The sequence below is a fragment of the Phaenicophaeus curvirostris genome, chromosome 20 (assembly GCF_032191515.1).
Source record: "Phaenicophaeus curvirostris isolate KB17595 chromosome 20, BPBGC_Pcur_1.0, whole genome shotgun sequence".
In the NCBI taxonomy this organism is placed as follows: Eukaryota; Metazoa; Chordata; class Aves; order Cuculiformes; family Cuculidae; genus Phaenicophaeus; species Phaenicophaeus curvirostris.
The window spans coordinates 7655055-7682224 of NC_091411.1; the positions used below are offsets into that span (position 1 = coordinate 7655055).

A 27170-nucleotide genomic window follows, 5' to 3' on the forward strand; every position below is an offset into this window, starting at 1 on the left:
TGATCAGGTGCAGTGGTCCCAATTTTAACCCTGCTAAATCCAAAGTTCATGTTATACTTATCAGCTGGATAGGATATTATTACTATTATTCCACACAAAAATGTTTTTGGAAAATTTCGTAATAAGCACTTGCTTTTTCCATCCCAGAACAGTCATTCACAGCACCAGTTGATAATACATACAAATATTAAGCATAATTTCACTAAATTTGTGGTAGAGTTTGGGGAAAATCAACAGACATCTAGCAAGAATGCAGGGAATTTATTATGACCTTTCCTACACAACTTTGTGTTGTTTAATTTCTTACATAGCTAGAACCTAACGCTCTGCTGGTACAATTTAACTGAATGAAATACAGCTGAAATAACTTGCAGGAGAAGAGAGTTTGAATGTGTAGGGTAGGATCTTTGTGTAGTGTATTTAACAAGCAGAACAACACCTCCCATAAATCACTAGTTTTCTTTCTGTTCATTAATAGCTTCTGCAAAGCTTCTACCTGGCAACATAATGGTTTAACACTGTATTTTTTTATATCTTTATACTTAAATTAAAACTAATTACTTCGAACTCCATCCATGGGGCATTAAGCTGGAAGAGGGCTAGTCACAAGAGCTAGAGAAAGCTTACTTGGAATCTCACAAATCCCAAATCTGAAATACAGCAAATTACTTCCTTTCCTTGTCTCTCTTTTCCTCTTCCTACTACCCACTTTGCTGTTTGTCCTTTCCAAAAAGCAGCAAGGTCTCTTTGTACCTCTGCAGCACAAAGCCCAGCTGTGCTCCAAACACACAGAGACCTTGAGGCACATCCAACACGCAGCACGGAAAAATCCATTGTGCACTTGACAGGGTCGTATTCTGCCATCCTGTCTCAGGCTGACAGGGTGCACCGCGCCGTGAGAAATCCTGCTGAAAACCACAGGACTATTTGCAGAACAGGGCACTATTCACAATCAATGAACATGGCAGAATTCCTCCAATTATTTACTTTTCATCAACACCTGGGAGTCAACAAGAAACAGCAAGTTCTCTGCTCTGCACCCCTGGATGAACACACACGGGGAGGGCACACACCATGAAGAACCAGACCATTTTTGCCTCCACAGTACCCATAAGGATGCATTCATTCCCCAGTCCCCTCTTATCCTGACACAAAATGGAACATATTGACATCAGGTAAATTCTCTCTCAACCACAGAATCCCACTGCTGCACCAGTTCAGTCTGCAGCAAAGCTCCTGGCTTGTCCTTGACTCCCATGCCTGGTTGTACAGAGCCAGCTTAGCCCCGAGGGGAGGCAGAGGTGGAGGTGAAAGCAACAGCAGTAATCAGAGGGATAGTTCATGACTCCCAAAGACATTTTCAGCAAAGCTGACACGAGCAACGGCTACACAGAGCAGCTGCTGCCAGAGGAGACCATGAGTCAGATCCAGTTTGTGACCACAGAAGTAAATCAGATTTGTACCAGGAATTAATTCTTGAATTTTTATCCAAACCAGCTTCAGTGCTAAGAGTTTGACTAAGCCATAGTTGAGAGGATATATCTAAATGAAACTATTTCCTATTAATAAATAAAAAAAGGCAATTCTCAACGTTTGGGCTGCACTGGTGACATTTCCTCAGAAGTCCTCTTAGATAGCACACCAAAAGAGGGTAGCAAAAAGTGATCAGTGCCTAGGTGTTTGCATTTTTTTGATAGATCAAACCATGCTGAGTAACTTGGCAGGCACAGCAACACGGAGAAGCAGATTCCCTCACCTAAGCAATCAAAATGCTGGTGTTCTCTCTCTCATATGGAGAAGAACTGGTCTGCTCAGGAGCCTCTGTCACAACCAGTAGCTGCCAGGATGGGTGGGAGAGAACAACTCTTGAGAACATTACCAACCTGGAAATGTTTTACCACTTAATGCTTGTGAAGTTAACTCCAAACACTGTTCTTGGTATCACCTCTTCTTTTGCCACAGAGAAGCAAGATTAAGACCTGATTCTGTAACACTGCAGGACCCCCAACTCAAACTCAACACCTTCCACAGAGACCCCAGAGTAAGGTTTTGATGAAACTGAGGTGGCAGAAAGAATGACGGCAGAAGCAAGGTCTTTCCCAGAACCACTCTGAGAGGCAACCCCCAACTATGTGTGCGGCTTGGTGACACCAGCCCTTTTACAGTTAAGGGGAATTCAGTCGCATGCATCTGGCCTCACTAACCTCAGGAGGAAGGCTGGATGGGGCATGAATTTCACATGTAGCATAGAAGTGAAATTTCAGCTTTGAAGGAGCTAGTAAGATCCTGGCTGAAGATGAGAACTATACACAGGAGAGCAAGGACACACTAAGATCAAGAAAATACAAGAAGAAGTTGAAGTGAGGAACTGTACTATAAAGAATTTCACTTCAGTAGACAGCTGGGAAGAACTGAAACAGTGCAAGTTCTCCCTCCCTCACACACACACACTCCGTGCGCAAAAAGCAGGCAGAGTGTACGCCCAACATCAGTGACCACAAGGGCAAAACAACATCTGGTACGGTGATAACATCAACGAGGGCCAGTCTAAGGAAGAGCAATGTGTAATATGATAAAGTTCAATGCAGCAATTCACCTTCGTTGCTAAATATACTCAGGTTTCACAGAAATAGTCTTTGCCTGATCTTTCTTACCACTTTCTGATGATCAAAACCTCATCATGCAAAGTGTGATCTGTAAAAAACATAAAGGCAACCCAGAACTCTCCGGAGCATCAAACCAGGCCAGAGGAAAGAGGAGGTTTCCGTCCTGTGAACAACTGTGCCAAACCACCGTGAATTTGCACATCATTGCTCTTGTCCAAGCTTCAGACTGCCCCACCTGTCTCTACTTGCTGCTTTGTCCCTTATTTTCACCTTTGGCAGCCGTTTTATATGGAAAAACATGACATGGGAAGCCATCAGTACACTTTACATGGTAGTCAAACAAATCCAACCTATATAAAAATTGCATGCCACAAATTTATCCAGCATAAAACCAGTGTAAGGCTTTGTATGCTATCAAGTTCTGCTCTGCTTACGGGCTGTGGGCTTGTACTTGTCAAGGAAAAACAAGCATGACTTATTATTGTGCAAACCCCATCTTCTGCTGGTGCAATTCCACTTTAATCATGAGCTAAATGTGCATGAGAACAGAGTAATGCAGGCATGTATCAGATCCCGTGTTTTTCAAGATCACCACCTTCATAACTATTAAATGCACAATTCCTACTGCTTATTAAACTAGGTTCCTCTGGGAACAGCAGCTCGTCTGATATATTTGCTTGACCATTTTCTGCTGTACCTGAGATCATCTTTACACATTTACCCTTATGACACCTGCGTGCATCACTTTCCACTTCCAGGTGGGAAATAAATATCAGAGCAGCAAGGGAGCTTATCTATCTCTGTCATACTGACATAACTGGAAATTTGTACCATTTTACAGGTATTTGGACACCTGAATGACTTAATTGAAATTATAGAAGACACTGTGGATATGGTTCTCTCAATTCCCTAGCCCCAGAAGCGATCACCTTTTCTTACAGCTTAAAACAACTCTTGGTAATGTTAGGCTAATGGTTGGACTGCGAGATCTAAAGGGTCTTTTCTAGTCTAAATGAGTTTATGAATTTGAAGCAGAACAGCTGACAACATATCAAGCAGTCAGCCTGAGAACTCTGCTGGCAGAATTTCTGGAAATACCAAGCCATTCATCATTTCATATCAGAACATTTCTCCAGTGCATCAGGCCTCTGATATTTACACAGCAATCACCTTCCCCTCCTGCAGATCCCAGAATGATTGATGCATTTCTGTTTCACGGTATAAAGCGAGAGGGAATGTATGAAAAAATGCCCGAAGGCAGAAGCAGTTCTCTTTTCAACACCATTTGCTGATAAATGAGAAATCTACAGTAATCAGACAAGGACACATCATTCATGTAGTTTATGTTCATGTTACAGAACAAAACAACTGACCATGACTGACAACTGTTATCTGCTAAAGGCCAGGAATTACCAGCAGCAGCAGGTAATACATTATCAACTGGATTTTTTGCTGTTCCCATGCTGTTATCACTCAACTAATATTAAAAAAATGTTCCTGTCATTCACCCACTGCTTACATAAGCCCTACTTACTGCAAAAACCTACAACTAAACCAAAAAAGCAATACAGTTACTGCTCACCTTCTCTACAAGAAAGATAGCAAGTCCTCTTTCATTGTAGTTAAAATGTCTAGTAAAGATTCCAATCAACTCAAACACCCATAAAATTGAAATAGTAAGTAAAAACATCAGAAATGACAGAAAAAAGTCATACTAGAATGCTTTTTTCCTCACTTTGTTGAACAAAAGGTCATAGAACTGGCTGAAAAACGTGCCTGTCACAGCTGAATGTAAAACATCCTTTCACGTTGTGCCAAAATATTCTGCAAATCATTCTGTGTATGAGGCCTATATATATAAGGGATGCCTAGATATTCAATTCCTCTGTTGACAGATGTACCATACTAATCCTATACTTAGGAAAAGATGGTGATTTGCAGGACATTGCTTCTGCAGAACATTTCAACGCATGGTTAACGTTTATTGGGACTATAAATGGATTAAGTTTTGCCAGAATGAGCAAGAAAACTTTTGCACTTTCCATAGTGGAGCAACAGGTTGGAAAAGAAATGCAGTACCTTGATGTTTCTTTGCATTGTTGTACTTTGCTTTGTCATTTTATACCTACGCTATGAGTGTTTGTAACAACAATGCTTATCATCATTGTTTTATGCCTACTCATCCCAGAGATAAAAGGATTCAAGGCAAGGAAGAAAAATCACATCTCAACTACATGCTTTTCAGAGCTGGTGACATGTAAATTAATCAGCTTTGAACGTTCTCTGTAGCAGTCACACAGGTTCCTAAACTAGTAGCTAAAATAGAATACAAACATAAAGGTACTAATTCTACCAGTTGTGAAGGACAACAGGTTGAAAACCAGATTCCCCACCGTCACAAAGCAAGACAAACCCCGTATTTCCCATTAGAATCCTTTTATAGAAAGTTCTGTTGATCAGATTGGCTGAGAAGCAGGACAATGTGAACCGAGATCCTAATAATCTTTTCAATCAGCCTCAGTAATACAGTTTCTCTGTTTATTTCAGGCTTTACCCAGTGCCGCTGGACTCTCCCCTGAACAAGCTTTTGGCGAACAGAGCCTTAAGCACAGATGGGTTTCTGACCTTATTTAGCAGGGATTCTCCTGAAGGCATTGCTGTCTGATTTTATAACATTTGATTCAAATGGTTCAGTGACTTGGCCACAGCGTGTAACCCACTTTTTAACCACTTGGTTCATTAACAACGCTCATGTTTATTAACTACAAATAAATTTTGCTTAACACTGAACTCCCCTAATTATCTGACTTAAACAGCAGCTCATCGTGAATAATAAAAAATAATCAGTTACCGATTTCCTCTCTTGTTTCAGCTCCTGCACATAGCGTGTTAACTCTCCAGTGATAAGAGAGGTCATGTTCTCTGAAATGACCTCATGCTGTCCGGCGTAGTCATTCATTTCATTTAAAGTGGCTAGGAAGGCTCTAGTTGATGTGTACCTGCAGAAGACAAACACACAGTTTGCTTTTAGTCCCCTTCTTTTCAGAACAACACACTGCACCAGGGGACATTTAGTATTGCTACATAAAACTTAACACAGATTAGCGTAGATTCACCTGCAAGAGTTTCTCAAAAGGAAGCCTATCCCCCACACGGACAGTTGTCTGATAAATTAATCTTGATTTAAGGTTTGACAGTGGCTCTTAAAATATCACAGTTTTGGCATGCCTGGTTTTTTATCAGCACAGTTCTGGAACTTCAGTACTCAAATCTCTATTGACCAAACACTACTAGTTACACTCTCAAGCCCCACAGTTTGGTGCACCTTTACCCTACATAGCAAAACCCTGTCAAGGTAACCAATTTCTCAGCTAGCACAGTGCAGAAACTAACACTTCTAACAGTGTAAACTGGGTTTCGATCACCTAGTTCTACAAAGTTTTCAAAAAGGCAGCAAGGTTACTAACCAGGTGCTCATAGTCAACCTATATTTTCAGTACTTTCCATCACAAGGTTTATTTTTTGTATAACAATCTCCAATACAACATTCCATGTGTTTTTAAAAGGAAGAAACACATCTGTGCACACAACGTCCAAACATCAGATTATGCCACTAGCATATTCTGCACCAACAGAGCTGCATTTAAAACAACCCAGCTGGCTGGGCTGGTCACCCAGAGAACAGCAGCTTTGAAGAACCACACTTGTACATACTAGAAAAACTACTTATATAAATGGTAGTGGTCTGTACTGATAACACCATCACCTTAGGCTAAAAAAGCAAAGAAAAGAGGAGGAGATTTAGAGGAAATAAAGAGGGGTGATATCAGGCATCAGCATAAAAACAGAAGGAAACTAAAGAAAAAAAGACAGGGGATCAAGACCACAGAACTAGAGACTAACAAGGAGCTTAGAAACAGATCCTTTTTAGGTAGTCTGTCTCAAAGCAGTGTCTGAGGCACCCAAAGGTCGCGTGGCAAATCCCCAGATGTTATTTCAAGACAGGAGGAACCTACACCAAGGTGAACACAGTAGTTAAAAGGGCAAAGGATACGCAGGATCTTCTGTGCCACAACACATGAATCATTTAACTCCAATACCCTTTTCCAGCAAAGAAAGATGTGTCATAAAAGGTTGTAGTAAACTCACGATATCCATTTATGGTATAACTAACTACCCAAAGGCAGATTTATTCCTAATCCCGGGTACAGACCAAAACAGCCGATATGCTGGTAATGTAAACTCCCTCACATAAATATTGGTATCTCAGGAAACAATGGCATAAATAACTGAGTCCAAAACAACATTACTAAAAATAAATTCAGAAGAAAATGGGAAGCTCTTCTCTTATTAAGTGCTACTACAGCAGCTGTACACAGTAGCTGGGGGGTCTGACCCAAAAATCTAAATTCATATACAGTTAAATTTATATACAGTCTAACCGCATAAAACACAATTGGACTCGTATCCAAACTCTCATGAAATGTTTCATATTTCAAGGTCAAGGGACCGAGTCTGCTGCTGGGTTCTCCAAATGCAGCGAAGCCCCTGGCATTACAGGGCTGCAGGTCGGACTCTGCAATGCCTTCATTCAAAGCTGATGCATTACTAAACACTGACATTGAGAAACCTGAGTCAGAATGCTCTGAGGAAAAGATTCTCACTGTGGCTTACAGCCTGCCTGCTGAGAAGCTCCTCTTCTAGAAAGTTGTCTTTAAAGAACATCTTTAATTTCATCAAGGGCAGGAACATGCTTAAAGATATGTAGTCTATCACCTTTATACGACTTAGTGAAGGAGCTGTCTGCACTATCTGCAAAGACATTAGTCCCTTGCTATAAGGAGACAGTCCAAATACACAAACCAAGAGCAGGTAGATGAGGCCACATGGCATTCTTCAACAGCAGTGAGGCATGTGTCCATCCATCCCAAGATACTGGGAGTAAAAACCACCTCCTTCAGACCTCAATCTTCAGGAACCACTGATTTCTCTGTGGTGCTTTAACATCATCCCTGCAGTGGTTACTCATCTCTGTGGTCAGTCCATTTGAGATATTCAATACTTAGGCAGACTGCTCAAGTTTCATGCTAAAATTAACAACTGTTTGTGTTGCTGCTGAAAGCAGTGAAGAGTTAGGTCATTCACCTCAAAGGGCCACAATCTTACAGTCTGGCTTAAATATTTAAAGATACATAAAAGAAACAAAAGCCATCAAACCAGGCATCCAGAAGCCATAACATATAAAGGGAACTGAACAGTTACAGACCAAATTCAAATTCTGAAATTCTACTCCTTAATATCTACCATATCTGTGTTTCTGCATCTATGACTTGTATACTCTTCCATTTGACTAAAATCTTTGGTTTACAAGCCAAATTCCAGCTGATAACCCAACTTTTCACCCTTCCTCCATCATCACATGCTCACCCAGCAGTGGATCATGGACATACCTGTACTCTTCCTCTTCTTTGGAGTTCTTTTTGGGCTGGTATTTCTTTGAAAGATTCCTAAAATTAAAAACACATTTATAAAAAATTCAATTTTAAATGCCCTTTAAATGAACTGGATCATATTTGCACACATACACACTATGTGAGGCTTCAGCTTTTGTTTACAGCAACTAGACACATTTTCAGAAGTACATCTGCAATTTGGCTTTAACTGCGTTGTAGTAGCACTCAAAAAAACAGACAGATAGTGCTTCAGTCTCTAACTGCAATAACACAGAAGACTCTGAACTGAGAAGTAGATAGATTAAGGTCACGAAGCCAATACACCTGAGTTCTGGTTCTGCTGATGCACAAGTCTCCTTCGCCTGATCTAAAGGACAGATCCTTTTACAGTGTTGATGCTGCTCCTTGGACACACTGACACGCTCTTTGAACTCTACCTAGAAGGCACTAGTCCATATCCAAAGGTCAGCAGCTCCTTCCAGGGTGATTTGCTGCAGCAGATGACTCTTGAGGCCAGGCAAATTTGCCAGCCTCTAGCAGGATGCTTCCAAGGAAGAGAAAGCTGTGGGAAGCTGCACTGAGATGACACAAGAGGAATCATTTTAAGATTATCAACTGATGCTGGGAGAAACATGAAATGTGATTATCCCAATTAGCACAGATGCTTTCATCTCTAATTATCCCACATCCAATTAATTATTTTATTTTAAAATATTTTTATGCTCTCCAAGTGATTATACCTTGAATAAGAAATTTGAAGATAACTCTGGTATCACATTTAATAGTGTACAGCTTCCATCGTCCTGCAGTCTCTTTTACCCTACCGTGAAAGGGATGTCATTTGTTTCACCTTTCACCTTTACAAAGTTATTTCAGTGATTAAGAATAGCATACAAGTGGTATGGATGGGATCTTTGTCTGACGGACAACCAAGTCTCATTGACTTATCCGTATAAAACTATTTGGAAGGCTCTCAGCCTGCACCCAGTTGAAAACTAACTGCTTTTTTCAGAGGTGTAGTCCATTCCCCATTGCATGCTGGTTTTACTGCTGAGTGGGAGGCAGGAGGGCCTCATCTCATATTTCTTATTCCTTTTGTTCTCCTTAAGGAATTAAGCAGCATCTGCCCAAACAGAGGAGTAGCCAGAACCCTGCCAGATTATCACAGACAAACATGTGTTTCTCAAAATCTAAGTATCTCTGCTGGAAGGGATCCAAATGAGCATCTTTCCCAGTCTCTCCCTTCTCTGAAAAAAGGATGCTCTGAAACAATGGACTTGTCTCTAGTTTGGCGTACAGCAGCTTCAAACGAAGAGCACCAGCATGGCAAGAACCCTGCAAACCGTTCTGTGGGATTGCAGTGAGTGTTAGAGCAGTGTTCCATGGGAATAGTTCCCTCCACACTCCTGCTTCAAGAAGAAAGGGAAAACCACATGAAAACAGGCACAGATGACCACATTAATAGCGGATTTTCACACACACTCAAAACACACGTGTCCCTTGACTGTCATGCTGCCCAATTAATGCTGACATACAGAGCTATTGTCATCTTGTGAACATTTAAAGGCATAGGAAATGCAACAGAACCAGGGCAAAAACATCCAGACAGTTGGCTTTCACAAAAAATAAAGATTCTAAAAGCACGTAAGGATTAGCATCTTGGTTAAACATTTTATTATTTTCTGTGTATTTATAAACCACAAAACACAGACTATAGCTTTGAGTTCTTCAATAATTTTCCCCCTCTTTATTTTTTAAATCAGAAACAGGTGTAGGGTTTTAACCAGGATGCACACAAAAACCAGTAGTGATACTGAATCCAAAAGGATTGAAGTTCAGCACAAACACAGCACCGTGACCAGAACCACCGGCACTTCCCAGGTTCACACTCATGAAGCCCAGCAACTTCAGAGCTCTCGGTGATTGAAGAGGGAACTGAACTAACACACAAGAACAAAGACCAGTAGTAAAATAACAGTTATGTAAAGACCCTGTGCCAGCCTGTGCACCTGCCTCCAATTCACACCTCTATTTGCGTTTCAGTCTGCATCATTTTTTCTGCTTTTCCAACTTGTTTCTCTGCTCCCTTGCTTCCACTTATTATCCCAATTCTCAGATTACCCAGATATCTTAATCTTTCTCCTTCCCTATACATCTTCCTGAAGGCTACCTACCCACTGTCACACCAGACAAGGCTTTGGCACACAAGCTCCCCTTCAGCACTCAGAGCCCAGCATCCAGCACGTCCACATCCAATGAAAGTTCAAAACAAGATGCAAGAAAAAGTGAACACACTGCTATAGATCCTGCATCCCTTCCTCCCCAGACTAGTTCAGTGACAACAGTTGTTTCAAATCCAAGCTATACTCTCAAACCAGGACTGGCTTTAAATGGTACACGCAGGATTTGAACAGTGCAGGCACAACATGTGAGGTTCATGACCCTGGGGAGTTTCTTCCACTGGTGTAACCAGATAAAATTGATGCATCTTACAGGTTTGTAGATCTAACTTAATACTTTTAAGGCAAAATATTACATGTACACACCTCTTGCAGAAGAAAATACACTATAAATAAAACTTGGAGTTACATCCACAGGCATATCTTGTGTTAACCTCTACCTTTTCATTAGCACATCTGCACATTATGACACACAGCAATCTGCTGCAGCCTTTTACACCAAATTTATGTGATACAAGAAAGGTTTGTACCAGGATCAAAGAGACATATTAAAAACAGATGCATGATTTTTTTTTCTTTTATAATGTCCAGCACTGTTTTATCTCAACATTTGAGAAGTCTAAATTTTTGGGTTTTAGTTTTATACCTCTAACTTTTTAGATGACTCCAAAGGGCTCTGTTGTTTCAGAGCTCCTCAGGGATTTAATGTATTTGACCTCTAATCATACCCAGGGTGGTGCGGGACAAGCACAGCTTTGTGTGGGGAATTAAAAGAGAGAGAAGACACAGATTGAGCAACTTTGTTTTGGAAGTCTAGGACAGAGTAAGAAACAAAACCCATGATTTCAGAGTTTATAGATCATCACAGGTAAAATGTTTCTCCCACTTTCCTTAAACATGCTGTTTGTGGGGGTTTTTTTCATATTAAGCTCTTTAGATCCCCAGAAATTCCTTGAGTCGAGTGAGTGATTCTTCCTAAGACAGGCCTGCTCACACAGAGACTCTGCTGGGGTTTCCCATTCCAGTCATATTCCTTCTCTTCCAGCTCATTTTGCCTCTGTAATTCAATCTCTTCTCATCACCATAGGATGTGAGCAATTTGTCCCTGCAGAAATCATTTTCTATTTCCTGCTTGCCTACAGAAAAAACCTTGGGGAATCCTCATGGCAGTCCCCTGAGAAAGGACATAACCATAAAGACAGAGGTTTAACAACTACAGCTCCTTGCAAATAAAAGGCCACGGCGTGTCTCAAATCCATTCTAACACAAGCACTGAAAATTCTCAGTGATTTTTTTTTTTAAATAGACATGGTGCTTTAGGTACATACAGCTAACTAGAACCTCAGATGTCAAGCTCTATAAATACTGAGAGGATGGAAGGAGTTCTAATATGTATTACAGTAACAGAAAAAAAAGATACAGATTTACTGGGTTAGGAAGGATTAGTCCCACACTCCTCTTCCCAGTTAGCTCCACCACTTCCAGTTTATCACCCTGGACACCAGGGGCTGCCAACAATATTGCACCACAGCCTCTGTCAGCAGCAGCAGAACTGTCTGTGTTGCATCCCCTTCCAAACCCTATTCATCTCTTTTACTCCATCCTACTGGGAAAAGCAGGGTAAGAGCTATTCCTTGTGGGACTGTTTCTCTAACTAAAAAACTCTAGAAAATTAGATTTCTCCTTATCTCTACCCTTTCCCTTTTTTACATTGGCTCTGACCTCAAAGTCAGGGTCTGGTTCACATACATGCGTCTCTACCTATAGCGTGATGGTCAAGCCAGATGTATAGGAAGTACTGAGCAGAAATTTCCAGTAATTTAGCTACTCAAGATAAATTCACAGGGTCTCCACTCTGCTCAGGACTCACATTGCAAGATCAGTGGCAAGATTATAAAACTGTCAAAATTAAAATCCAGGGCTAATACCTGGCTAAATACAAAGATAAAATTTCTGAGAGAGATTGACTTTCTGACCTGCAGTTTCTCCAACACGTCTTGAAATAGAGCCTGAATCATGAAAAGAAACCCTAAACCCTGCATTACAACAAGTGATCATTATTCTCCAGAATCCTTAACCCCTTCAGCATTTACACGCAGCAGTCCTGATTTCATAGAAAACACTGTGATGCTGTCCTAAACGTCCGAGCCATTAATCACACTCAAATTGTGAGCAAGCCCCAGTACACTCGTCAGTCACCTCAATAACCTTTCTTTTTGCAAGCCATATGATTTTTAGCAGAGATAATAAATCAGTTTAAAATTAACAGCAGCTTTCCACTCTCTAAATTAAAGCTATTCTCCAAAAGCCATTATTATAAACCAAATTAGCACTGAAACAGTGAACTTAGAGATAATAACAGGCCATGAGCAGACGTGGCTCACAGTCCAGAACTTGACATATCAACTTACCTAAGCTGCTTTGCATAGCTGAGTTCAATCTCTGTTCTTTCTTTGACAAACTTGATGTACTTCTCCAGAACATCAATACCCCACTGTGTGTGTTTTTCTAAGTTGTCAAACTGGTCCTGCAATGAAGCAAAAAAAAAAAAAAGTTTAGTCTCGTTGAACACAGAGATAACTAAAAATAATTTCCAACCTGCATATTGCCACAAAGAAAGTGTTATTCATATTTTCCATTACCACAGTTAAGACATTTGTGCACTAACACAGGTTTTTAATCGACAGAAACGTGTTGTTTGAGACTAATTCAGTGACATTCTGCATTCCTCATTTCTGAATCAGTTTCATTTTGGAAATCCTGGCAAGTCTACTGAATACAAGCTTCTAATATAGAGACAAAAAAAGAAATAAATAGTCCGACAGTATTTTATTTTTCTCTGAAATTTAGGGTCTACCCCCAATGAATAATTCCAATTTTTGTCTGAAAAACACAGCCAGTCCAGCTTTGTCAGTGTTATGAATGTAAAATATCATTTAGAACAGCTAACAATCCTTTTATAGGACAGAATTTACTTTCCCTATAGCCCGTTTGGTCTAAAACAGAAAGCATGCTAACAAATGATACCACAAAAAAATTATGAGCTGTTTACAGTGACTTTTCTTGTCTTTCTCCATTTATATACAGATGCTACTTTGTTCTTCAAATATTGTTGCCCTCAAAAACAGAGTCACACATGTTTTCAATAAAATCCTTTCCAATCAAGAACATTCCACAAGTCAGTTTGGGATTTGCAAATGCCAAAAGAAATTAAGCAACTCTAAATCCAAATTAATTACCCAAGCCAGCTTATTACTATCTGCAGATTTAACCTAAAATTACCTTATTTTTCTTAAATTTGGTTCCTTCAATAACCCTTAAATTCCACAATCACCCGTTCCACCCAGCATTCCAGAAGTTAATGTTTCTACAAGACCTGAAAAATACTTCTTAGACTGTGATGTGCTGAATACTTATCCTGACAGAAGGAGTAAACAAGGTCTTTACTATCAGCCTGACTTATTTGGAACCAGGTTCCATTAAGGCTAACGTGGAAAATAGAGCATAAGTTTGAACATCTGCAGTACAAAGGACAGATTTACAACATTCTCCACAACTATTGTATGTGGCAATAGATTCATGTCGGATGCTCAGCTGCGATGTTTCTATCTGCCAAAGATTTGGTCTTGTCTTGGTCTGTCTTCATTTTGTGGAGCTATCACCGCATGACATCGAAGCGACACGAGCCACTTCCTGAGCTGCACGGAGCAGCAAACTAACAGCAAACCTACAAACCCCAGATTATGAACACACTTTGCTTTTAAGTCAAATACCATTTCTGCTTTGTAGCTTATCTGGCTCTGACAGTTCGATCTGTATCAGGAGAGACTCTTCCAGCACTGAACGGAACAGTCACGCACACAGAAGCTGCTACTTGCTACCAAAATGGCTTTAACTGTGTTTTGAAGCGGAAAAAAACAGAAACCATGCTAGAGGAGGAAACCTGCAAAATCCTAGCAAGCAGCAAGTTAAAGCAGCAGGTAACACACATCAAATAGGGGACATGAAGTCTGTGTATTAGCATATTTGCTCTGGTTTAGCATAAGGTACTGTTTTAAACCAAAACAGCCAAACCAAACCAGGGTTCGATTTCAATTATGTCAGTTTTGGTCAATTAAAGAGGCACTGGGGACAGAAGAACAAAAGGGCAGAAGCATGAAGTTACAGAAGTAGTAAAGAACTTCAAAGCCTCATGCTTTAGGAGCTAAGAACAGCGGTTTAAGGGCAACTAAGGAAAAATTTTAAACTAGAGAGCAAGAGCCAGCCTTCCAGCAACATAAACGACCCTTAAACCAATGTAACTCAAAGAGAGAACAAGTGTGTTCTGGAAAGGGAAGACATGGACCAAGCCAGTATGTATTTGCATATAGACAAATCCTTATTTCAGACAGTTTCACAGCTGGAGAGAATACAAAGGTGATAGGGGTAACACCACAGACCTCTCCTCCTCCCTGAGGGTTCAGATCAGGATGGAACAGTGTGTGCTCTCCAGAGCAAGATGCCTGTAAAACGAGGCACCTTCTGTTTCAAATATTCCACCTCTACATCTCCCAGATTGCGCTGGCATCAAGAAAATACTGTAAGCATGGCCTTTTTTACGTTTCAGATAAAGAAGTCTTACAGCTACCCTACTCTTCCATAATTTACACTACTTAACATAAACACGAATGTAAAATAAATATCCCACCAGGCGGTCCATTCCTCACAAGTTTACAGGCTTTCACTTTCAGCCTTGAGTAGGGAATCTCAGGAGGGAAATCCACTCCCTAATCCCCGTAAACAAATAAAACCATCCTTATCAGATACATCATATTAGTAGCAAGAAACTAATATAGCATCCTAATGTAACCCCATCCAAAGAGGAAGGGTCATAGTTTCCCAGAAAAAAAGAAAGCCTTCCAGGAGATCCTGCCCTTCAAGATAATCCTGCTGCTTTCACAGAGAGAGCAAGGTCACCCTGGAAAGGTGACCTTGGTGGGTCAAGAGGCTTGTCCAAACCTCTTCCACCACCATCCTGACTCAATTCCCACAGCACCATTTAGATTAGAGCGTGAAAAAAAAAAAACCTGAAAATGGCTCCATGTAGCTTCCTCAGTTGGGTTTGTTATCCCACGGATGGATCTGCTGGACTGTTTCAGTGACTTCACTACATCAAACTTGGTGAAAGAAAACTCCATGATGTGCAGAGCAGAGGCGAACGTACTGCAATGCAGCTGTCGGACAGACCAACTGTGTGAAGATGCTACCTTCTATTTATAACGTGAGCAGAGACACTTGTCCTGCACCAAGCTGCAACCAGAAGAACCTCAACAGGACAAACTATAAGCAAGTAAAGGCAAGGGAAGGTGAAATTTAGCTCCCTTCTGCAGACTTTACTCAAGATAAGAGTTTGTATCCTGTTCCGGACGTGGAACAGTTCTGGCCCAAGTGCTGTTTTCACTGAGCAGCCAACGCCCCACAAGTGTATTACACTGGAGTCATGTATTCCATTATCCATTCTCCCTTCGGTGTTCCTTAAGCATGAAAAAAAGTCAGTAAAACTGGCAACACCATCACTTGCAGAGCGTGAGATTCCAAAGGAAGGCAGTGCAGCCGGAGACACCCAACAGACGGACTATCCTTGTTTTATGTGTCTGTTCAGCAAGCTGAAGGTAGGCAAAGGCTGAGAAAACAGTGATAGAGTACAGGGAACATTTTGCTCATAAAGCATAACCCTGAACTCGTAGAACCCTGAAGTTCAGGGACACACACAATGCAAAACCAGAGCTTCTAAAAAGGAAACTTCTGACAGTAATTAGCAGGAATACCATCCTGTCAAAAAATCAACATATAAAAGATCTTATCAACTATTTCACTGTTTCCAAAGTTTATTAAAAATGAATTACCACTTCAGATCCTAGAAGATAAAAAAATACCTCAACTATTCTGTAGCAAATTTGTTCTAGTTTTAGTATCCTGAACCTTGTGAAGGTTTGTCCATCTCAGCTCTGAAGGAACTCGGCTCTACAACCAGGAGCTGTCTAACCAGAGCAGCGCATGGTGCGCCATCCCCGCCAGGGATGGATACACAGCACAGTGAGCAGGTAGAGTGCCCCAGTGTGCAGGTTCTGTCATCAGCTGGAAGCTGGATCAGGTATCTCCACAAGCTGTTTCAACGTGCACATTCTCCTGTGTTCATTTTTGCAGCCTCCTCACCCTTCCAGTCATGGATAACACGAGAAAACAAAGAATTCCACAGGGCTTTTGCATTCTTCAGGAGAGGCAAGGAAACAAGACCAGAAGCATGAGAGAGTGTTCAGTGAGAATGCTCCCACCAGACCACAGCGAGGGGGAAACAAAAGGTCACTTTCCACCTGTTTTCTCTGAAAAAGAAACACCAAAACATTTTCTGGAAGCATTCACTACTTTCCTCTGACTCAGAGGCTGGTTTACATGTAAGAATACTCTTGAGATAAACACTGCAGTGATGATGAGTCCTGTTTCTCAGCAGGCTCCTACCACAGCCTTCACCTCGTTGTCCATGCCCTTTGGCCTTCCAACTCACTAAATCTCATGTTATCCCATTTTCAAGTCCCTACCCTTACTCACTGTGATATCAACAGATCGTTAACAAGAACAGAACTGAAGATCAAGATGTGCACATAATTAAACCATTCTGCAACTTATTCCTCTCCATCAGATTTCACCAGCTTCCCAAAGACAGCAGTGTCACAAACATCACACCTTCCCCAAGCGATGGAGGAGGTTGGATATGCCCCACCTGACTTCCCAAGGGTGGGAAAGCTGAGCCTCTACTGCACACAGCTCGAAACCAACAGTAGCTTCATCTTTGTCCAGAGCTTAACACACTTTTGAGCACGAGCACAAAAATTCAAGCTCCAAAGAAGAACTTCAGCCATTAACTTGAATAGGAATTGGACATCCAAGTACCAGCATGCTTTGAACATTTTATCCCTAAGGCAAAGCGTGTTTCTAACTTCATTTGTTTCCATTAATTCTCCCCCAAATAACCTCACATTCATGCATTCTTTCTGAAACTCGGCTGCATGCTTGTTACACTGACAATGCTTAAAATGGAAATAGCACAGCCTATTTGCTTTTCCTCGTTTTAATGGCTACTTTAAGCTGTCAAACCCCCTCACTTCTCAACTGTTCTCCTAAAGTCACATTTCCCAGCTATGCAAAGTATTTTGGGAATAAGAAAGTTAGCCATTAAAAACAAAACAAAAGAAAAAGCTTTGTTCCCATTTCCCAGCCACATAACATGGAGTACAACCAATTATTGAGCAATAAAGAAAGTGTTATTCATGCGGTATTTGAAGATCAGCTCAGTAAGATATTCCTTCCTCTTTCGAGAGAGTTTCCATCTATTGCGAAATAGTCCAACCCAAGGCTTTTTCAGATCCAGTGATGGATGGGACCTTAATTTGCCACCAAGGGGCTTCAGCTTTAACATCTGCAGCATCGATGGGGTGTTTTCCCTCGTCTCGAGTCCCAGTCTCTCTGCCTCCAGACGACTCACTTGGGTCCCTGCACTAATGTCTGGAAAGCCCTTCTCACCATCAGACTGGCTGATGCTGTGGAGACGGACTCCACCACACAGCTCGAACAAAAGTCCTGTGGTTTCTATTTGGTTTCAAGTATAAACAAAACATGGATTCTGGGCGACTTTGCCAATTAATTTTGCAATTTTAATTGTTTTCTCAGACCTACTCAGACCAGACCAAGGTGGCAGTGTTTAATACAGTATATATCGGTGCCCAGGCTGAACTGTCAGTCTTTCTGCTGCTTCCACAGGTAGCAAGGCAGCAGTGCTAAGTTAAAAACACTCATACAGGGAAAAGTAGCAAAAGAATATACAGAAAACTCAGATGCTAATAACAGAGAAACAAAGCCTTTATATTAACCATATTCCTCCTATTTTTCTAAACCAGCAAGATGATAAGACTCATTTTTCTTAAATGTTAAGAGTATATGAAGACTTTCTAATGCCTGGTTCTCCACGGAGTTTGATTCTACTTCCTCTCTAAATTACTTGTTATTCATTGTCCTCAAAACAAAAGTAGGAATAGAGGAATTCAATGTCAACTTCACATCTGGCTCACACATCTCCTTTTAAGCACTCTCACCCATTTCCATAGGCAAAAAAAGAACTAAAGGGAAGATCAAGACTATATTACAGTGCTCAAATACTAAATCACTTTCTTTTTTCCTTTAGATTTCATGGTTTAACTACTTGAAATTATGAAAATAATTAACAAAATTACGAGACCTTCATAGGCTCGGTCAAGTCCCATGTGGCACTACAGAGCTAGCAGAACACAGGAGAATTCAGATCACAGATCCTTGGAGCCCTACAAGGAAGCTACATGCAAATTTAACAGTCTTCAGGCAAATTAATAATGAAAGAAAAAGCATAAAGCACTGGCTAGCACTGCAAGAGCTTCCAGAGAAGAGAGGAGCAGAAAATATGAAAGCATTTCAGCATTTGTTGACTCAGCCACTAGTGATGAGAGAGAACTTCCCACACAAAACTTGTCAGCTGCAGTCAGTGAAATCCTGCTAATGACAACCAAACAAACATCCATGTTTATACATCAAGTATGTTAAGTACAAAATAAAGCACAGGACGCTAACCTTCGGCTTCATGCAGCACAGACAGGCAGGACTAATAGCACCACGGAAGACGTACCAACGGGACTGAGAAACCATCTCTTTATGGTTTACATCCAAATGATGTTGTGGCTTTATGAATCTGCCCTTGCATTACCCTGTGAATCCGGTTCTCACCCACAAAACTTATGTTCACCTATGTTGCTCATGAGGGTCTCCTAATACTCCACATGTTGAATTTCATTTTACCCTTTAAGTATTAAGTCAATCCTTCCTGACCTTTCACCTTGAACAGGCATACTCCTACTCAAACTGAATAATAAATACTCCAGAAAAACCCATCCTAACTCCATTTGCTCTTCATTTTCACCCTTAAGCACATTTTCCATAAAGCCCAAGAGGTTTTCAAATATTCTGTTATCTCTTTTGATTCACCTCAGAACTTGATCTCATTAGGAGAAAACAGACAACAAAGATTTTTTGCTGCATCATTGAGCAACTGAGTGCATTTCATACTGGAGGGTGGTCCCAGAAATCAAGACTAGAAACAGACTATGTTTAACGTTGCAATATCATTCAGGTTGCTAGATAAACTCACCTCTAATTATCCTACTTGTTGCAATAAACATGATGAATTAAGCAGTTACTGGTCTATTATTCACCCTTGAAATGCTCACTGTCTTCAGCATTCTGCTGAAACTGTAAAGCAAAATATGTTCTAATGCTCATCCCAGTTTTAATTTGTATTTAAAACAACGTTGCCACAGTATAATAGCAAGGCCCTATAACAGCAAAGGTTAGCAGCAGGGAATAAACCTCTTAGCTTACCAACCACCTATCCCCACCCAGAAAACCACCTTCCATAAACGCAAGGGTGACCCCTCCTGCTGATGACGCAGAAGTGCTGTGTCACAGGCAGGTTTTGCCCTACCCTGAGCCTACCTTGATGGAAACCTGGCTGAAATAAGACAAGAAGCACTAATGGGAAAAGCCCCTTCAGGCATATCGTGCAGCAGCCAGCACCAGGAGAGCAAAACGAGTATCAAAATGAACATCCCAGCCACACTGAGGTACAGCCGGGTTAACAGGGAACTAATTAATTGCAAAATCAGACAAAAAGACTCACCTACAGTAAGGTTGTACCTACATCACATCCCCCACTAACTCAGCTGAGCTTGTCTTCATACTGGTGTAGGTAAGGACCTCATAGAGAGGATGATGCATAGTACCAGACCCTATGACACCAAGAGCAGGACAAGGAACAGCACAGCAAAGCCAACCAGAAAGCTCTGAACACAAGGAAGGGAAGGAGAGCGACTCCCTCAGCAGCAGCATGGAGCATCGGGTCAGCAACCGGACACCTCCGCCTGCCTGACAGGTCACTGGGCACACAGCCCAAGCCCTCGTGCTGGTGACCCACTTTAACACCTATTATGGAAGCCTTGTAGAACCTGACACCTGGTTCACGGGAGGACGCTTCCCTGGGTGAGTACAACCGGTGTCATCAGCTGCCAAGATGTTAACACACACACTTACAGCAACTCTCAATGTCTCACTCTCTCTGCTAACAGATTAAACCATGAACTGAAACTGCTTCTTCCTGCGGCAGCCAGAGGCTTCTGAGTCACTGCTGCTACCCATCTGTGGGTGCAGGAGCAGTGAAGCTCCAAGAGGAGCAGGTGCTCCTGCAAGAAACCTCCTGGTCTTGGTTCTAAGCGTTGCTCTTACCAACACAGCAAACAGCTTTCTACACCAAAGCCCAAATCTCCATCTCTTCCATGCTGGTGCCAAAACAAGTCTTCTCCTCCCCCTTTGCCTGTTGTATCCTACAAAGGATGTGGTAAAGCAGAACTTGTGGTCCCTCTATAGCAAGAGGACAAGTGACAGTGCTAACACAGCAGCCAGGAAGGAAGGTGAGGCAGGATGTGCCATATGAGAGAGGATGTGGTTGCTGGTGCTGCAGTAGCTTTAAAAGAAGATGCTGCGAGAGGTAAGAGAGAAATCATTAATTCTGGGGAGTGGGAAGGCAGGAGGACATGAACAGCTCAACTGGAGCAAGACAGAGCTGATAAGCAATAGGTGATTAAAAGAAACAGCAACCAAATCAAAAGACATTGGATAGTTACAGACAATACGACAGCCCTTTTGCACGCAAAAGGCTAACAGGAAGCCTGGTCTCTTTGAACAAGGGAGATAAAAAAAGAGTAAAATTATGCAGGTTACATGTCCCAGATGGCACATGGAGAAGAACAAAAAACCACCTGGCACAGAGCATTACCTAGGTGCTGTCTCATTAGTATTCAATTACCTGAAAAGGCCATACAGAGGCGTTCGAGACTTGGCACAAGTCATCTGCTGCTATTGGTTGGAGATGCTTCTAAGAAAGTTGTGTTACATCTCTTGAAAGAGGAAATGTGCATCTTGGAGGTGTCAAAAGTTTCATGCTTCTGAAAATGAATTTATACAATCTATATTTTTCTTTCAATAATGGAGAGGTAAGGCTCAGAAAACATGGTTTGCAATGTCCAAGGATACTTCTCAGATGGGCATGCTGCAGCACCAATTCATTTCCTTCAAATAAGTTTATACATGTTGAGGTTTGAGGCGCTGCATGACTTCGCCACAATGAGAACCATCTGTCATAAGCAGACCACTCAGAAATGAACACTTCTCTTCAAGCGTACAATTCTGCTTATAAAATACATGCAAGAAACCCCAGAATGGGACAGAGTTTTGTTTCAAAATACATTATAATGTGCAAATTACAACCCAGGATATTAGAAAGCTCTTAAAGAGCAAGATAATAAGAGAGAAAACTCAACTAATGCCAGATTTAAGGTCAGAAATACCAAGTATTTTCACTGAAGGACTGAGTGCATTTCAACTCTTATCTGTACACGTTCAGTTATTTAAATGGAATAGATACAAACACACAGGCTGCTACTCTTGAACTTATTCCTACGAGGTATGGGTACAAACAGCAGAATGTAGACCTGAAAATGCAGACTCATTAGCTAAACAAAAGCTAAGCAAAGACAAAGGCTCCTAACTACTGAAATCTACTGGAGCCCAGACAGATGATGCATCTCTACCATTAGCATTAATGATACCCACAAAACTCATTTAAAAAACAAAGAAACAAAACAAAGCTATGCTAACCTCTTCCTTCTGCTCATCCTGAGGGAATAGGAATGAACATGGATATGGTTTTTGCTGACAGTATCCAGAGCTGCAGACTGAAAGCTGCGAGGACCCACAGGGATTCACTGTTCTGTTCTGTGTGTTATAAACAAGAGCTTTGAAAATGAGCAGATTCTGGTGTGTATCACTCTGCTGCCGGGATGGTATAAATCATGAGTTGCAGCAGAGCTCCAGAGCCGAGCTGCCTCCCTCAGGACTTGCAGCATGGTAACAATGCTAAATATATGTTCTTGTTGTTCCAGTACAGTTTTTCAGTTGACAGTGTTGCAACTTTGGACTGTTCCCCAGCACCATCCAACTTCCCTGATTTAATACACACCCCTTCTTTTATTCTGAAATCATTTGAACAAATGCAATTTTAGAAGTAATTCCCAGTAAATCTTTTGATGCCTGGATACATCTTTGGATTAACTGTTGATTGATTTTCATCCTCTTTTTTCCACTCTACAAAGCTCTCCCTTAATAATACCAGCTGTTAAAACAAAGAGCAATGAGATCTTTTACCCACACAGTTTCCCCTTTGGGCAGCTCTGTACTAATTATTAAAAATGAACCACAGTGTTCCTGCTTATTGCATGGATAACTACAATAGAAAAACAAACAAGCCTGCTGATCCATTTAAAAGAAGACATACACACGGAAAAAAGCAATTCTGCCCTCTTATCCAAAACCAAAATGAATTATAATAGTAGAATCTTATCCACAGGAACAATACTTCAAGTTGTGGGAACGTATTTTGGGGAAAAAAATAGCTTATTGCCCAACTTCTTCATAAACCAATGTCACATTGGATTTGTTGTACAGACTATCCAAGCTGTTTATGCATCCTCAAAGCGCACAATTTTGTCACTAACATCAAACCTTCTCCAATACAACATCGCTCTAAGCAGCCAGAGTTTAGGAACTCGTGAATTGCAATCCCATTCTATTGAATTCTTTGAAGGAGTAACATTTGGGTGAAGGTTTTTTTGGTTTGGTTTTGGGGGGATTTAGTTTGATAATTTTTATGCAACCATTTAAAAAAAATATCAGTGCCATCATTAAACTCTGCACAGTAAGAGCTCTTGAACTCTCTATCTGAACACAGCCCATATGGGCTGCATTTAATATGGTCTCACCAGGTATGCCCAGTATTCTCAATAGCAAACCTTCTGATCTTCTAATCCCCATTAAATAAATCACCTGTTCGGTGTAGAACTCAGCACACACGCGAGTCTTTTCTACAAAGATGTATTTATTTATTAAACAGAAAAGCCTTTACTCCTCTGACTCATTTTCACCTCCTTCTGAGAACTGCCTACCGAACTCCTCTGCGGGCATGGTGTCCTTATGGGATGTTTATGTAGAGGCTGGGAAAAGAAAATTGTTGTAAAACTCACTGTAATTCTGCTTAGCTTGAGGATGCCTCCTAGAATCATCAGAGCAATTGCAATACTTGGGGTCAAAAAATATCCCCTGCCAGCACGACTACAGCTTTTCCTTTAAGTTCAAATGAGAATTGAAATCTCTAAAATGACTGTTCCCTCCTCTCTTTCCCAAATTAAATGAAACTAACAACCAAAAAAGATGAAGTAACTCTTGTAGATGGGGTTCAAAAGTATTTATTATCTTAAATATCAGGACATTACAAATACAGCCCTGGATTTTTCATGGGCCACTTCACACTCAGGACTAAGTAAGATCACTGCTGTGCTTTAAGTATTTCTATCTGCCATTCCATTCCATTTTTAACGCAGAAATTAGATCTGCTCTGAACCAAGGAAGAGTTAAGTTTCCCAAACAGGAGACTCCTCAGAGAGGTATGATTCAGAAAATCCAATGCAATAGATAGAACGACACTGCAGTTGCACATACGTAGTATTTTAAATAGCTGCAAACCTAAGCATAAATTCAACTTCAATTTTAAATATGCAAAGCTGACCACTTCAAAATCTGCTAACAAACTGGAGTTTACCACATAGCTTTTTTATTACAAGACGACCCAACTCTTGTACAGCTATGAGAATGGCAACCAAGATATTCGGCTAACATCCTGTCAAACATTTTCTTATTACCTACCACCTTCCTCATCTCACTTCTTCAGCTAAGAAACACTTCAGAAAAGGGACTAACCCTGCTTCACACCCTGTAGGACTCGCAGAGTCAGGCCATTTGTCTGTGTTTGGACAAGAACATTGTTTCAGACTGATGCCATTTGCATAAATCACTCAAAGTTTAAGCTGAAACTTGCCATGCCTCTGCTCTGCAAAAGACAAGATCATCTTTATGGCCACAGAATTCATCTACGGTTATAAACTAAAACAGGGTCAACCCAAAACTTTGCGTGGCAACACACTGGGGATCAGTGAGTTGCATCAACATACACATGGTTACCAATAGATAAGGATTCTCTGATAACTTAAGTTTTTTTTTTCCACTTCAGGGAGAGAGCACACAATCATTCTCAAACACTCAATTCTATTCCACTGCTAAGAAGTTAAACCTCAGGTAACAATTCCCATTAATTACAGCGTGAACTTGTGTTAAATCAAAGTTTAAATCTGAGGAAAAGTAGTCACATTTCCCTTAACCAAATAATCACTATAATGACTCTCTCCAGCTCCACTGGGTTCTCCCCTCCTCCCAACAGAAGCCTCTCTCAGCTCTCAGTAATAAAATTGCAGCAAAAAATAAATGAATGCATTGAAGTAGGTGGAATAAAGAAGGGGAAATATTGTGCAAAATGCTGACCCACCAAAAGCACACAAAGCATTTGTTCAGCAGACAACAAATAATTTAACCAGAGGCAAATTACCAAACACACATCAATTAAATTACATGCTAGAAAACAAGAAAGTCTCCCACACACATTGCAGGTTTCAGAGTCAATAGCGTGGCACGCACAGAGCGGAGCTGCGTGCTCTGGGGGCTGGGATAGAGTCACCCCACTACTCGCTCACAGATGCCTGAGATGCTCCACAGGACAGGAGACAATCACAAGCATCTAAAAAGAAAGAGGTAAATTTAAGTCCATCACACAAAACAAACATTCATACAAAAAGAGATATCACGCGTACCAGAGCTTTGAAAAATGGGAAGAAACTAATGTCACAGCAAGGTGGGAAACATTGATTTCTTCCCATTTTACACACAGAACTAGAGATTTATAACACAATAATCTCTACCATCTGTAAACTGAAGTGCCCCACCACCTGATCAGAGCATGCTGGAAGGAAGTTGTAGCAGCAGCAAAGCTCCTCCAGCCCCAACAGCAGCTGCATTGTGCTAAGTGCTGCCCGCACACCTACTGAGCTGAACTGGGGACCAGTTCACAGAGAAATCAGAGACAAGCAGGGACCACAGCACAGTGAGCAGGACACGGTGAGGTTTGCTGGCTGCCCAATAGAGAAGCTGTAGTAAGGCCACATTCTGAGCCCCAACGGGCACAGCTCAGGTTCAGAGTGCTACACATGCTGTGCTGATCAAGATAACCTAAAATTACAGCTTCTAGGAAGCTGGGCATCTCCAGACTGTGCAGACCCAACCCAGCTCCTCGCAAAGGCTCCAGCCTCTCAGACTAAAACCATCAGAACATTTTATGGAAACAGATAAGCAAATACACTCTCTTTTTGACCAAGATGTCCTAGAAAGCTAAGGAATAAATGACGTATTGCTATCCTGAGCAAGAAAAGCAACATCCTGTAAGTAAAGACTGTTTCCCTTGGCAAGGATACTCCACTCCTAAGCTGGATGGGCGAGTCTAACCAAGCGAAAGGTGTAATTCAGTTTTATTATGACAATAATCTCATATCCTTGGGTTCCAAAAAAGCATGCAAGTATTTTATCATGCTATTAACAATGATGATAGTACCATGACAGATTTAAGCCTTCAAGACACTTGAATATGCATGCATTTTCACAAGCCTAATGGGAATTGCATCAGTAAACAGTAATCTTCTATCAATCTCATTTTTAGACAGAGTCACAAGGAAAAGCACTGCCCAATGTAAACCAGTGCCTGTGGCAGCTCACACTAAAAACCACATGTATGTCTCACCAGTCCAACCAATTTCTTCCACCCAGCCCACCTTCCAGTACTACATATTTGCCTATTCCAGTGAAACAAAACACAGGACAAAATGTTTTAAGTTTGTTTTCTTTGATACCATTCCTAAATTCACAACTGTGATAACTTTACATTCAATTTCCAGTTCTGAATGGTGAATCAATATCTGTTCATAACCCCCAGATGGAATTTCTGCTGTAGCAGGCAATAACGCTGTATTTACCAAGTTACACAGCTTTCACCAAAATGTTTGGGTTTAATCTCTGAACAAAAGCTTCCATTTTAAGACCTTAAAAATAGGTTTCTAAGGTTTGAAACTTATTGTAGTTTTAAAAATCCATTCATGTCCTTTTCTCTAAGAGGCTGGGGCAAGGAAGGTGTTGGTTTACTACAAAAAGATGAAGAACGCAGAATAGATCAGTTCTGCTCTAGCATTTAAACATCAGCTAAGAACTTAAAATGAAATACATAATACAGGCTGACAGCATCCAGCCTCATTAAAACCACATTATTTTAGTTTACTTAACTGTAAAGGTGACTTTTTTCTTCAACATAAATCCCACACTGTTCATTGAGATTAAACGCATATCAACACATGTAGTAAACGTATTTGTTGGCAGCTAGACAAAAGCACTAACAGGAGCCTCATACAATAGTGAGCTGTACAGTAAAACCCAGAGCACGATGAAACTCCAAGACAATTAATACTACCAGGAAAAGATCCTTACTAACTTTGCTAAGCCTAGGACGTACATTTTTCAAATACAGATCTTGAAATTCTTTATAAAGCTGGTAAGACTACAGCAAGCACAGAAGAATTTCAAACTTTCCTCTAAGGAGTTTAGGGCCAACAAAGGTCCTGGTATTTTAGTGACATTGCAGGCTCTTGTAACACTGCAGGCATTTAGAAGTGCTAGCAAATTAACATGCTGCACCAACTCATTTGCTGAACAATCTCATTCAGATCTTAAGCTGCTTGTCCTGTGTTCTGAATGTGTTACCATGCTGAAAAAATCTGAGGCGCCAAAGATATTTTGTGAAAGGGTGCTACAGTTTTTCCAAGTGCAAAGCT

The 27170-nt window shown here is 41.0% G+C and overlaps 1 protein-coding gene across 20 annotated transcripts in view; it reads right to left on the reverse strand.

Annotated features, from left to right (window-relative positions):
* FNBP1 (formin binding protein 1) overlaps window positions 1-27170 on the reverse strand; it is a 94749-nt gene that overhangs the window by 49583 nt on the left and 17996 nt on the right. For 18 of the 20 annotated variants that reach the window (XR_011338855.1, XR_011338856.1, XR_011338854.1 and 15 more), the window contains exons 1-4: window positions 15306-15431; window positions 12651-12766; window positions 8057-8113; window positions 5458-5605 (exon numbers count right to left, since the gene is read on the reverse strand). Coding sequence is in view for 13 of the 20 variants with exons in the window: in XM_069873228.1 (XP_069729329.1) it covers window positions 5458-5605; window positions 8057-8113; window positions 12651-12766; window positions 15306-15416 (432 nt within the window). In the remaining 7 variants the exon portion in view is untranslated. Of the gene's footprint in view, window positions 1-5457; window positions 5606-8056; window positions 8114-12650; window positions 12767-15305; window positions 15432-18876; window positions 18967-27170 lie in introns of those variants that run through there. The other 2 variants (XM_069873216.1, XM_069873217.1) reach the window with 2 other exon arrangements.